This window comes from Vespula pensylvanica, chromosome 2 (assembly GCF_014466175.1).
Source record: "Vespula pensylvanica isolate Volc-1 chromosome 2, ASM1446617v1, whole genome shotgun sequence".
NCBI classification, from domain to species: domain Eukaryota; kingdom Metazoa; phylum Arthropoda; class Insecta; order Hymenoptera; family Vespidae; genus Vespula; species Vespula pensylvanica.
This window is the reverse complement of record NC_057686.1, coordinates 97,925-112,149: the sequence shown is the minus strand read 5'-3', so window position 1 is coordinate 112,149 and position 14,225 is coordinate 97,925. Positions and strand designations below refer to the sequence as shown.

The 14,225-nt window shown below is 41.0% G+C and overlaps 2 protein-coding genes and 1 long non-coding RNA gene across 8 annotated transcripts in view; 2 read left to right on the top strand and 1 right to left on the bottom strand.

Moving 5' to 3' along the window:
* The window catches only part of LOC122627093 (elongation of very long chain fatty acids protein 7), a 20,215-nt gene extending 16,585 nt beyond the window's left edge, over positions 1-3,630 (top strand). For 4 of the 5 annotated variants that reach the window (XM_043807899.1, XM_043807895.1, XM_043807896.1 and 1 more), the window contains exons 2-6: positions 2,136-2,244; positions 2,312-2,583; positions 2,696-2,879; positions 2,987-3,102; positions 3,180-3,630. In XM_043807899.1, coding sequence (XP_043663834.1) covers positions 2,148-2,244; positions 2,312-2,583; positions 2,696-2,879; positions 2,987-3,102; positions 3,180-3,476 — 966 coding nt within the window. In that variant the 5' untranslated portion in view covers positions 2,136-2,147 and the 3' untranslated portion in view covers positions 3,477-3,630. Of the gene's footprint in view, positions 1-25; positions 139-2,135; positions 2,245-2,311; positions 2,584-2,695; positions 2,880-2,986; positions 3,103-3,179 lie in introns of those variants that run through there. The other variant, XM_043807897.1, reaches the window with a different exon arrangement.
* A 3,105-nt stretch (positions 3,631-6,735) lies between these two features.
* Positions 6,736-14,137, bottom strand: LOC122627090 (serine/threonine-protein kinase SIK3-like). 2 transcript variants are annotated; one of them, XM_043807887.1, is made up of 13 exons: positions 13,896-14,137; positions 12,715-13,011; positions 12,465-12,635; positions 12,250-12,373; positions 12,061-12,181; positions 11,744-11,984; positions 11,257-11,578; positions 11,037-11,170; positions 10,748-10,907; positions 9,914-10,051; positions 9,359-9,577; positions 9,084-9,280; positions 6,736-8,734 (listed from the first exon to the last, which is right to left on the bottom strand). In XM_043807887.1, the coding sequence occupies exons 1-13, from the start codon at positions 14,046-14,048 to the stop codon at positions 8,228-8,230; spliced, it is 2,784 nt and encodes a 927-aa protein (XP_043663822.1). In that variant the 5' UTR covers positions 14,049-14,137; the 3' UTR covers positions 6,736-8,227. The 2 variants fall into 2 exon arrangements, with proteins under 2 accessions (XP_043663822.1, XP_043663823.1); XM_043807888.1 differs by lacking the exon at positions 9,914-10,051 and having other exon boundaries at positions 13,896-14,136.
* LOC122627099 lies at positions 10,820-11,288 on the top strand. The gene is made up of 2 exons (XR_006326789.1): positions 10,820-10,900; positions 11,039-11,288. It is a non-coding gene; the product is annotated as an uncharacterized LOC122627099 (long non-coding RNA).
* Positions 14,138-14,225: the final 88 nt, after the last annotated feature.

The following is a 14,225-nucleotide window of genomic DNA, read 5'->3' as shown; positions in this document are numbered from 1 at the left end:
AGAGAGAGAGGGAGGGAGAGAGGGAGGGAGGGAGAGAGAGAGAGAGACATCTTCAACGATCGCGCGTTCCATCAGACAGGGGTGCCGTTGACTCGTGTCACTTGACTCGACCGGACTCATTGTCGATTCATTTCCACGGTAAGATCCGAAAAATTCGTCCACTTGTCGTCGTATTTGTAAAATTCACGAACGGACCGATTCGGTCCCTCTTACAGCTGGTACATATACGTAAATAGACGATACATTTTTTCAAAATACGACTACCAACGTCGATACTACTCAGACGATAGGATTAATTAGATCGAGAGAGAAAGAAACTCGAGAAAACAGAAAAAAAAGAAACGAGAGATAACGAATAAGCCGTTGCTTTCTCATCCGAACGAACCTGTCTCTCTTCGAGTTACGTCGAGGAAAATCTATTCGCGGAAACGGTTCGAGCGAGTTAAGGCACGCGGAAATTCGCTATGCGGTCTGTTACGAGACGCGCACCGAACCCAGTCTCATAATAATACCGTAATCCTTATTCTCAGTCATCTCGACGGGGGGCTGGGATGGGGTGGGGGTGGAGAGAGAGAGAGAGAAAGGTGAGATGGTATCGCGAGCCGTGCCTAAGCGCGGATCGAAAGTCGCGTAAAAAGTGCGGCAGAGGAACGTGCATTTTTTTGCGATCGATATCGAAAATATTAGCAAGCTCGTTTGAAAGAGATACGACGAAAGTCCGCGAAACAAGCTCGAAATTCATTCGCGGCGAAAAGGAAAGAAAGGCTCGGAAGGAAGAAAGCGTAGCGGGAAATCGATGCGACGACAAGTGTCATCGCATGGCCGACTCGAACCGAGACGGATGGACTCATTCCCATTATTTCCCATACACGGAGAATATCGTTCCGGTGGCGATCTCTCGTCCATTTCCTCAGCGACTCGTCCAGATTCCATCCTCGAAGAAAATTCCATCGACTCGTTGTACGCGCGCGCGCGTGGGCGCGTACTCGCGTACTCGAGACGTAATCTGTCCAATTTTATATAACTCGCCCGGAATGTGAAATCTTTGTTATTGTTTTGTTATGACATCGTCGGGCGGCGGCGGTCGTTCACGCGATGACGCGCCACGGCACTCAACGCGTTAAAAAATAATCGTTCGAAAATCGATAAACGAAAGGAAAAAAGCTTTGCTCTCTCTCTCTCTCCCCCTCTCTCTGCCGTTCGAATTGCAAGGAAAAAGGGTTGAACGAGTTGAGAAAAAATAAAGAAAAAAGAACGGAAAGAGACGCGACGGTCGGTGACCCCGTAAACACGGACGCATTGCTTCGACGTATATTCGCATGACTGACTTACTTGCGAACCGGTATTCCTGCCCCCGGGGTACCAACTGACATGGAAAAGCGCGACCGACAGGAAGACGAAGACGCCGTTATAATAATATATACGTTGGCATATATTCGTTTTCTTACATTTAATCGTCGAGGATCGTCTCTTTCGATTTTCTTCCATCTCTCCTCCTCGATCGTCGATCGATCGATCGATCGACGACGTTCCAAAGGAATATCGACAATTTCACGAAATTACAACGAGAAAATCCGCCGAACGGGGACGTTCGAGCGAAGAGATTTTTTTACATTGATATCGATACGTCCGAGGGAAACGCGTGTCGCAACCGCATAGTAAGACGCAAACGCAGGCATCGTCATCGCTTCGCCGCGCTTCGTTGATTATCCTCCTCCGGCCGTACCGACGACAGGAAGAGACCGTGCGTCAAATGGCGCCGAATTCGATGGCGCGAGGTCGTCTCGCGTGTGTCCGATCGGAACCGAACGAGTTTCTTTTCCGGAAAACGGCGATTTCTTCGTCCTTAGACTTTCGTAAGACCGTTTCCCTCTCTCTTTCTCTCCGCTCCGCCCCCTCCCTCCTCCATCTCCTCTACCTCTCGAGTTCGAACAGATTAGAAACGGGTACGGCTCTCCACGGCCAGTACGAGCCGATATAGTACTCTACGAGCCAGTGTACGCTAATAGGCTAGGTCAGGATCGACTAGATATCGTAGACTCGCGCATTTCCGTGAATTACGGAATTATGAGGAGGAGCAACAATCCCCGATCTCATGCAACGCGCCATCATTTCTTTTCTTCTCTTGATTCCAGCTAATCTTCCAAATGAATATCACCGGCGTACCACCGATCGACAAAATGGCCAACATCTATGACAATTCGTTGGTCCGATTCTGGCACTTTCTTTTTCACGATCTCTCGGGTAAGGCTTGACGTTAAAAGATCGTTTCTACCAACGTCGATTACACATACGTACGATTAAATCGTAGATCCTCGAACACGGAATTGGTTCCTCGTGTCTTCGCCGGTGCCAGGCATCAGTATCCTTATCGGTTACCACTACTTCATCCACTCCTGGGGTCCTAAGTACATGGAACATCGGAAACCGTTTCAAATGAAGAACGTTCTAGTCATGTACAATCTTATACAGGTCCTACTCAGCACTTGGATCTTTATCGAAGGACTCAGCTCTGCCTGGTTAACGAAATACAGCTTCAAATGCGAGCCCGTAGATTTTTCGGAATCACCGGATGCTCTCAAAGTACGTTATAGAACTTACTTTTCCTCCGCCGTCTAATTCGATTCTTTTTCTTTTCTTCTCTCTCTCTCTCTCTCTCTCTCTCTCCCCTCTTTCTTTTCCTTTTCCATTTCAGATCGCACGAATCGTTCACGTTTATTTTCTCGCTAAACTGACGGAGCTTCTCGACACGGTCTTTTTCGTTTTACGAAAGAAGGAGAAGCAAGTTACGTTCCTCCACGTCTATCATCACACCGTGATGCCTATGATCGCCTGGGGTGCAACGAAATATTATCCTGGAGGTCACGGTACCTTTATAGGTAGGTACAAAAGTTTATTAAAAGAAAAAGAAACACGGATAAATTAACGTTAACTATATGGACAACTCTCTCTCCGATCGCCGCAATTGACCGTTGCGTCTTCGAAGGTCTCATCAATAGCTTCGTCCACATCGTGATGTACACGTACTATTTACTAGCCGCATTATTGCCTCAATATCAAAAGTATTTATGGTGGAAGAAGTACATAACGACGTTGCAAATGGTAGGTAATTGATACAAGATCTGCGACCGAGACGACGTTGGAAATGATGAAATTTACGAATCGATGATAATTCGCAGGGACAATTTTGCCTGGCGTTCTTGCATAATTCCCAGTTGCTTCTATACGACTGCGGTTACCCAAGGTGGAGCGTCGTTTTAACCCTTCCAAATGCAATATTCTTCTACCTCCTTTTCTCGGACTTTTACAAGATGGCCTATGAGCCCGATCGAAGGAAGAAAAGTACGACGACGGCGAACGGAAAGATCGAATCTAACGGTATAGGGAGAAAAAGCAACGGCAACGATTTCGAAGATACATCGAACGTTTCTTCCATTAGGAAGATAAAAGTCGTCGACAAAGGAAAGGAGGATTAATAATTCGTCGGGTTTCGCCGATGATTATTACGTTGGAGGATTTTACTTTGAAATTTCAAAAAAGACAGAAGGAAAGAAACAAGAAGAATAACGAAAAGACAACAACAAAAAAAGCCGAAAATAAAGGAAGCTCGTTTCTTCGTGCCAAATCGAATTCTTCGAATCGAGATGGACTCTTAAAGATATTCATTTTTACGCGCCCGCACGATCAATCATTTTCATCGATACGAACGTTAACGAACGAAAGAGACAACGTCCCGCTCGGTTAACGTTAACGGCGCGTTAAATTTTCACGATCGCGAAGAAACGTTCCTTCTTAGCAAAAAGGAAATTTTCAAAGTTCTTCCTTTCGCTTTGCTCCAAAAATATGAGACGATAGATCCTTCGATATAACATTATTGACGGCTGCTAGAGAGAGAGAGAGAGAGAGAGAACGATCGAGAGTAGGAATAAATCGGCAATTGATATTTCTAACAGCTCTGCGATCGCAATCGCGTATCGAATATTATAGATTAAAGTTTTCTCATGTGCCATAACAACAACGTTAACGTATCGTCGAGTTCTCTTTCCATCGTTCTCTCTGGCATCTCGTTCTTTTTTGCATCGCGATACGCGCTTCGTTCGTACTTTAGACTTTATACTTTACAAGATAAGGAACGCGTTAGAAATCCGGTCGTAGGAACTTTATTTCGGTCTTACCGAAGCTCCGGGATTAATATCTACGTGCGAGAATATACATGGCTTTTGCTGAAAGTAGAAACTTTCCCCGTCTCGCCTTCTTACGTCACATCCGTTTTTTTTTCTTTTCTTCATACAACGTAACGTAGACGTCTATCTATTTTTACCTAAGCTCTTACCAACTTTCCTTTTAAAAAACAAAACAAGAAAATCAGTTTTCACGCAATAGGAACATTTCTTCCATCGTTTCCCGGGATTCCTGCTTTTCGGTCTTTTCGGTTTTCGACGAGGAAAAAGGATTGCGACGAGTCGGTCGTCTAAGATTCGCCCACTGTTTTTCTTCCCTAGGAATACGAAATTTATTCTTATATCTGACGATAATAAGAATAATAGTAATAATAACAGTAGCGATAGCAATAATGATAATAATGATAATAATGATAATAATGATAATGATAATAATAATAATAATAGTAATAATAATAATAGTAATAATAATAATAATAATAATAACGACAACGACGACGACGACGACGACGACGACGACGACGACGACGACGACGACGACGACGATAATAATAATCAACTCCAATGCGTATATCATACTTTATATTCTATTATTAGTATATTTAAAAATCACAGTCTTAGTTGAAGAATTGACAACAGAAAATACTATCTTGTAAACCTATCCATATAGTAATATTTATAATGTACATTACAAATGATTCTCCTCTCGCATGACATCCAGACGCATCCTCGCATATATGTATTTATATAGCTATATAAATATACATGTACACATATACGTGTATGTGTGTATATACAACAATAGGGTTCATCCTCTCTCGCATCGGCATCGAATTTCCATATACATATATGTATATATAAATACGTTAAAACACCATTTAAAAAGGAACAATCGATAGAGCAAAATGAAATTGATCGAGATACGACAAAAATCTGGATATCTTACATCGATAGCGGCTAAGAACAAAGAGGATAATTTTAAATACGGGAGTACTTTTGACGTTTTACACGAAAACAAATTCGACGAGCTAGTTGAAAATCCTACGATGACATTTTCGAATAGGACCTACCTACAATATGCGCGTACACAAATGTCTCTTGTCTTTCTTTCTTTCTCCGTGTTGTCCGCGTCAAATATACAAAATATGATATAGATCGACTTTGAAACATCGTGCGTACTAATAAATTCTGTGTCATCTGAAATAGTAATTTCGTGTAATTCGTTTCTCTCTTTTCTTTTCTTCAACCCTCTCCCCTCCCATCCACCCTCAAAGGAAGACCGTCGAATCGAATTTTCGTAGCTCCAAGATCGCTGTGAAAATGATCAAATATATTACATACTTGTAGATATATGTATGTATTTCATGCGTGACAATTAGACTACGGATGTTTAGAGATATGCCTATTTAATTATATACAAATGATGATATAGCGAGGAAAAATTAATGACATATAATGTCCAAAATAAAAATACGCTGTCACATATGCACGACATATGCGGTATATTCGTGCAAATGTTCGTCAAACGAAATATACGAAACATATCTACGCATTATGCAAAAAATGAAGAATAAAAGTGACGTTTCAATATACGTATTATACATATCCATATACGATGGATCCGATGAACCTTTCTTCGCGTTTGATATCTTTGTCTTTGCTTAAAAAAAAAAAAAAAAAACCCGCGATAACGCAGTACGACGATAATACATGAAAAAAAAGAAACGAATCGTCTCGAAAATCAAATTTCGATCGAGTTCGAATATCGTGTTTTACTTTTTGTTTTATTTTATTTTATTTTATTTTTTTTTATATATCATTACGATAACTTTCATAGCATTTCTTTTATCCGTTTTCCGTTCAAGTCCCCTTCGCTTTTCGCTCGATCCTTGATATGACTCTCTCTATTTATGACGACGACGACAACGACGGCGACGGCGACGGCGACGGCGACGGCGACGGCGACGGCGACGGCGACGATAATGATGATGATGATGATGATGATGATGATGATGATATCGTAAAATGTTTGCAACGCCAAGAAAGTTTACTTTCTAATAGCTAGTTATTCTCTGTCTCGAAGCTGTTCCTTTTCGTAACTGTCAATCGTCGATCAGCAGATTGATTCATTTCTATCGGAGACGCGCAATCGATTCTAGTAAGTAAGCGCATCGAAAAGAAATGTCTCTACGCTCGAATTTACAAAATACTAAATTAAAGAAAAGAATTTTTCTTTGCGCGCGCATCTCGTCAAGCAAAAATAAGCTAATTTCACTTAACTTAGATCTATTAGGATCAGCCAATCGTAGCCGCGACCTGAGAAACTTCTGACATCGAACACTCTCCGAGCATCGACGAAACAAATTTCTCTATGTACGCATTATATATCCATACATAATAAAAAGCAATGTCTTTTCCGTTATTTTCTTCATTTTTCTTTCTTCCAATTCTCTGCATTCTTCTTTACGTTTTTCTCCCTCCTGTCGTATCGTTTCTTCGTGTCTTCCAACGGCAGATGCCTGTATCACGGGAGAAATCGATCTTTGGACTTAAATAATTTAAATAATTCTATTCTTTCGGTATTCTAGTGACAATGTACAGCCTTTTTTGCATTTATATGCTAACACGTAGCTAAGAGTATGTTCTCCTTCAAACTTTTTGTATCTCCCTCCTTCTACGCGGATACATAAATGATTTACACAAAAACGCTGAAAGGAGAAAGAGAATATGCATTCCCCATAAAGATACAAACACGTCCTTCCGACGAGCGCTTAATCGAATTCTCGCAATATAAATCGTCGCAATCAAATCCTTCGTGTTACATCGTGTGACTTTTTTTCCAAAAAGAACAAGGAGAAAAAAAAAGAAAAAAAAGAAAAACACTCATAACTCAGTCTGCATGGTTCTCAAACCATAAAAGATACGTTTTCACGGATTACAAAAAAAGATTTACAAGGATCGCGTAGTTTACGCACAAATGGCAGACCGATGTCTGTCCAACAGGTACAATGCGTCGAAGGACCAATACTTTTTCTTTTCTTTCTTTTGTTTTGTTTTTGTTTTTTTTCACAATATCTTCAAGTTAATATCAATCATTGATATTAAAAAAAGAGCTCTTTCTTAGTTCCAATGAGCGACGCACGAGGAAGAGCTTCGTTATACAAATTCTTACGAGAACGATCGAAAAGAGTATTGACTGGCCGTGTACGCTGACGTTTTCATTTGTTTCTTTTCTTTCTTTTTCTTGGATAACGAACAGCTTGCTTTTTAATCTTGCTTTTCCTTCGCTCTCTTTTTTTCTTCTTTTCAACTAAAAGGGGATCGCTAGTGTTTATAAAATTGGCGCAGTAAATTATACATTAACTACCTATACATTTTCAACATCGATCGATATATTCTACAAAAAGGAATGATGTGTGTGTGTGTGTGTGTGAGAGAGCGCGCGCGCGCCTGTGTGTGCGGTATGGTGTGTGGAGAGCGCGCACGCGTGTGATGTACATACATATCGGCGATTAGACTTTCATCGAAATTCCTTTACATCTCTTGTAAATTTGTCTAATACTCAGATTTCTTAGAAATAACGAGATACAACGAAGGAAAATGAACTAAAATAAAGAAGAGAAGAGAAGAGAAGAGAAGAGAAGAAAAGAGAAGAGAAGAGAAGAGAAGAGAAAAGAAGGAGAAGAAATGATCCGATCTGCGACAACGGATACGTAGAATAGCGGTATGACCGTTTTAAAACAAATTCGACCTTCGACGCATCCTTCTTAAATTCCATACTATATACAAATCAATGATATTGGACGTAACCCTTGCATACGTCAAAGACAACAATGAACAAAAAGAAAAGAAAAGAAAAAAGAAAAAATTCAAAGTATAATAAGCGTTAGACGTACAAATGTTATAATATAAGCTGCGATACCGTTCGAGTACCGTTGGCTTATACGCAGCATGCACGCGCAATACTGTATGGAGCGGTGTATCTGGCACCAGGAATGTATTATAATACATAAAAAAAGCGTCAACACGATACGAGCTGGTTGCCGTCAAACAGTGATGCAAGAAATTAACTGCTGACAAAGCTGGCTGTATTGTACTTGGTCCCCGCTAATTCTTCGCATTTTAATCCCCTTTACTTCTCTCTCTTCGGATTCGCACACTCTAAGTTCGATTTGAACACCACCGGGATATTCTAAACTCAATCCCCCACCTTCGACCTCCTCCCTCGAAAAGATAAAACCTTTGGGCGGAGCTCTAGCGTCTATGATCTCTTTAACACGACCCAATATGGCTTCAGAATTTAATCTACTCGATTCGTCCGAAAGAGTGACCTCTACTTCGGCGGGTATTGCTGTATTGAGTGGTCTACCGATACCACGCGTTATACTAGGTCTCGAAGGATCGCACGGTTCTGAAATGATAAAACTCGGTAGAGTGTTATAATGCGGCAATGCGTCTTCGAGCGAATCTGGCGATGGAGACGGAGACGGTGAACAATTGATCAATGTCACTTGCCCTCCAAGAACGTCTGTCACTGAAATTTGTGGCGGTACCTATAACAGATTTCGAACACTGCTTCGCAGGGCGCACACAACTTTTTTTCCTTTTCGTTTCTTTCTTTCTTTCTTTCTTTCTTTCTTCTCCCGCTATCACTTACAAACTTGTACGCGCGCGTGTATGCACACACACGCACGCACGCACGCACGACGCACGCACGACGCACGCACGCACGCACGCACGCACGCACGTATGTATGTACAAATTTACGTATCTCTTTTATTTTTTCCCAACATAAAGTTCTAATTTTCACACACGTTCGATCAATCGATTAAATCAAACAATTATCTTATATATCGGTAGAATCATGCTATGGATTTGTTTGATTATTTCCAAGCTACTTACTCTTGGTATTTCTACAGGATGCTCTTCTTGAATCATATCCAAAGCAGGGCTATTGCTAGGCGAATAACTGACAGGTGTTGTAGCCGGTGATCTATGATGTCTTAAGGGACTTAAATCTAATGGCGTGGCCGGTGATTGCGCAGGAGTACCGTGCACTATACTACCTTGTACGGGTGCAGTCGTCAAACCGCTCAAACCTATGAAATATATAACATTTGATAGAAAATTTTTGAAAAAATCGATGACACGCTGCTACGTTATAACAAAAAGCATACCTTGCGTGATGGCTGCTACGCCTCTTTCGTGCACCGGAGACCCTGGTATACTAGCGGGACTGTGCGAAGGGGACGCTAACCTCTGCAACTGTTGATACTCTTGTTGAAGCGCTTGTATCCCAGGACCCGGTGGACCCGATCCTTCCGATGCACGACGAACCGGCGAGTATCTCTCCGTTGCTACATGACTACTTGGCTCCTTGTACGAATCTCTACTTCCTATCAAAATATATATGTGCAAAACGTCAGAAAGATGTCTATCCTTTCGATCTTACAATTATACAGAAGGATAATAACACCACGTACGATACGTCAATGTGAAACAATACAAGCAAGTGAGTTTTTCGTTGCTTATAGGGACGAATATATATATATATATGTGTGTCATGTATATATATATATATACACACGTGTATATATATATATACACACACACACACACACACACACATATCATTAAAACATAGAGCCTTAGATATACAACATATGCATGTTGATCGCGACTACGCAACAAAACATAAAAATCCAGAAATAAAACAAAAGTGCAAAAATTACCAGCACTAGCGTGATACAACGAAGTTTTCCTGTGGTGTGGAAGTGTCGGGCCTCTAAGATGACTCGGTAATAATCGTGACGGCAGGTAAGCTCTGTTCATCCTAGCTTCCACCTCCATTACCAGTTCCGGATTTATAACTACATGCATATTACCAACCAACGAGATGTGGCCGTGCAGTTGACACAACAAAAACAAACCATGCAAAATTAAAAAGAAATCAAATCAAATCAAATCGTCGTAAATACTAAATCAAAAGAATAAAAAAAGAAAAACAAAAAAAAAAGAGAGAGAGAAAAGGCCCCTTAAATTAATTGATATACATTGATATGAAACGTGATACAAAGGGGTACGGAGGGGAGAGAGAGAGAGAGAGAGAGAGAAGGGACAAGTGAAGAAAGAAACGAGAAAAAGAAAAAAGGCAATAGCTAGAAGGAAGCTCCGAGTATAAAGAATTATTTCATAATTTCTCGTATATCAAAAGCCTGGGTACTCTGGCAACTAACGACGTCCACGCGTGTGTTTAATAGCTTATCCGAAATATATAAATTGTTTGCACTGCGGACCAATTGTTCTTTACGTACTATATTACAACTGATGTATAAATCATGTACGTGTCACGACGAAAGCCTCTATGCATGAATAATAATTGTCCGATACGTCGTCGTCCGACATTTGTCAGTATATACATATGTATGTGGTAACGATAATTCATTAGAAAGTATCCATAAAGGTACATATGTATGCGTGCGCGTTCGTGCATTTTTATACACCGTGCTATAATGCGCTACGCGGCGCAATACACAAATAATAGAGATAATATTAATTATTTCTACCTGGTCTTTGCATGACGGCAGTTAGCCCACTTCGTCGTCTTCTATCGCTCGTACCAGTTCCGCTTGCATTACCACTGCCATTTCCATCTCCGTTTCCAGTACCACTGGTAACAGTCGACGATTGTGTGCATTGTACCAAGGACGGGCTCCCAGGTTGTAACTATGAGGATATTTGAGAAAAATTCAATAATCCCTAACAAGAGGAAAAACTATAGCGAGAAGAGAACGTTATCGACGAAACAGTCTCGTCTTATCTCTTATACGTGTTTTTAAATATAACTTGTCTTACAGGCTGCAAGTGTTCACGACTACCAGGTTGACTCCATCCACCGTTCTCTCCGCCGCTGGTACCACTACCGTGCTGTTGATAAAAAACATGAAGATTGGCTCCTCCGTCGGAGGCTCTTCGTCCAAAACTTCCTGCTGTATGGAGTAATATAATAAATACAATAATTACACGTTATAAGGATTACTCGTATCAGCGTGATAGAAAATAAAAATTTACTTACTAGCACCCATCACGGGTGGTGGCTTTAATAAATGTTGATCCTTGATTTGGAAATTCTGAGGTGGTTGGTGTTGAACCAATGGAAGATTCAATGGTAAATTTGTATGTGGCAAAACTTGGGGATCGTTATTGAACTGTAAGATGGGGAGGGGCCGCAATGTATGATATCCTGGAGTATGGTTATAAGCGTAAGGATATGACGTGGGTGGTTGATGCGTCGTGTCACCGGGTCCTACTGTATGCCTTCGAGTTGCGTGATATGGTGTATCGGGTGATAATTGAAGACCGCTTCTCTCTTCGCTTTCTGCCTCCGCTTCCCCAAACTATAGCAGACGAAAAGCACCCATCGAAGATTATGCTCTGCGCGCGCGTGTGTGTTTATATATATATATATATATATATATATATATACATATATTTATGCGCGCGCGCGTGACCGAAAACGAAAGACCGTGCCGAAGAGCGAGAATTTCTACCAGTCGACGTACCTTTTCCAATTGATGCGCGCCATCGGGCATATAATCGCCTGGAATATTTTGTATAGTAGGTAAGGCAGACATCGTGGGTTCCAATCGGTCGACTAGTAAATTATATATCGCTGAGACATGATCGAACGCATTTCCTTGAATTGCTTTTAACAATGTGTCAGCACTAAGCCCAGGTAATCTAAGCATATTTTCTATAACTAATTGATTCAACTGGGGTGGAACAGCTGTTTCAGGACTGCACCTGAAATAGGACGCGTTTAAGAGAAGGACATTTTTTTTAAGTTGAAATATTTTCATATATTTGGATTCCTGTATACCCTCCAGGTTCTGGTTCCGCTAAACCGTCGCCGCCCATCCAAGAATGAGCTAAAATTTGAGAAATGCTCAAACGTCTTTCCGGTTCTACCACCAGCATATGCCTGATTAATTTTTCGCATTCTGCAACAAGGGAATACGGTTTAATCTTTCTGATAATTAATTTAACGATAGCTACGAATATAATATACCTGCAGACATGAAAAAGGGAATTCTGAATTTTCCTGAGATCACAACGGAGCGTAATAACTGCATTGTAGGACCGTCGAATGGCAATGCGCCGCACACTAACACATAAAGGACAACGCCAAGACTCTAAAGGAAAACAATTCGCAGATATTTATCGTATCTTTATATCGTGAATGTGTAGAATGATTTTCTTCCTAAACGAGTACGTAAAACGTACCCATACGTCGGCTCGCGGCCCGTCGTAATGTTTTCCCTCGAAAATTTCTGGGGCTGCGTACGGTGGTGAACCGCACCAAGTGTTCAACGGTACACCCGGGGTATATTCATTGCTAAATCCAAAATCGGCGAGTTTAATATTATTGTCTGCGTCAAGTAACAAATTCTCAGCCTGAAACAGATAAAGTTATAGATCATAGACGAAACATGCCCTTGCGTTTGCACCGGCAAGCACGTAGATGTATTCTGACCTTAAGATCTCGATGAACCACTCTTTGTTGGTGTAGATAACGGACAGCGAGAACAATTTGACGAAATATCCTCCTGGCTTCCGGTTCCGGCATTCTTCCATTCCTTACAAGATGATCGAATATTTCACCACCCGGAGCATATTCCGTTACTAAATATATCATCTTTTCCGTTTCCATCACTTGATATAATCTGATGATATGCGGATGCCTCAACCTTTTCATTATGTGTACCTCGCGGAATATCTTCGCCAAGTTCTCCTCGTTCAATTTTGTTTTATCTATTATTTTTATAGCCACCTGTAAAAAACCATCGAACGTCAGAGATATTTCGATTCTCCCTCGCCGGTATATGTTTTAACGTAAGCCGACAATTAAGTAAAAAGATATTACTTAAATCGAGTGGACACGTCGGATACAAGCATCTTTATCTGGAAGCATGCGTTTTAACTGTACCTTGATGATCCTTAAGACGATTACGGTTGTACGTCCTATGCAAAACGTAATGCGTGGGAATAAAAACTAATGCATCGATAAATGCATCAAGTACGCAGTTATTAATTACTACAAAAAAAGGAAAACATTTTTGTACGCCTTGATCGTGCGATGAAAAGATTAACAAGAATGATCGCAAGAGAGACGTCGAAAATAATGAATGAAAGATATAAAAGTTATTTCGTCGACGGCGGTTAAGCTCTATATACACCGATGATGTAAAATACATGAAATAAACGTAACGTCGAGTTGAAAAGACTTTTATCAAGATATACGGATAGAATTTTCTACGACTTTTGTCGATCTCGATGCACAGAGATTTCTCATTATCTCCTATCCCAAATTTATAGCACAATTACGGATTGTGCGTGTGCGTAGGTACATTCTCGTTTTTCTCGTAAATGCGTTAAAACGATATATGCGTTGTTACTTGCTATGAGTTTGAAAAATTCACAGGAAAAACATATCTCCGTCGATGTGGTAGGGATGGTTAGTGGTAACACTTGAAAAAAGAACTTTTGTTACGCCTGCGAATCGTTTGGAGCAAGGCGATAGCGTATTCTCGAGCACGGCACTGTCGATTATCGTTAACTTCGACGATAATTCATGCGTACAGTGTGTTATTCAAGCATATAACGACAAAACGATAGATTCCGTGCACCTAAGAAGTTCTTAATTGACGTTTTTACCTTGGATTTTGTTACAACGTGGGTTGCCATTTTGACAACGGCAAAATTACCCTTGCCGATTGTTTTCTCCAATTCGTAATAACCAACGCGAATGAGTTTGTTGACAGAAAATTGCTGCGAAACCTCATTGTGCGACGTCGTCGCGGATGCCATTTTTTAATCACTTGTCTCGCTTAACTCGTTGCCAATCACTTACTGATTAGTACGACTACGTTCCTGAGAGGGGCACTGCGTTCGACGATCACGTTGCCATCTGCCGAGATCATACGGCGATAAAGAACTCGAAGCGAACTGAACGAACGAGCCGCTCTTATTCGACCATTATGTCAA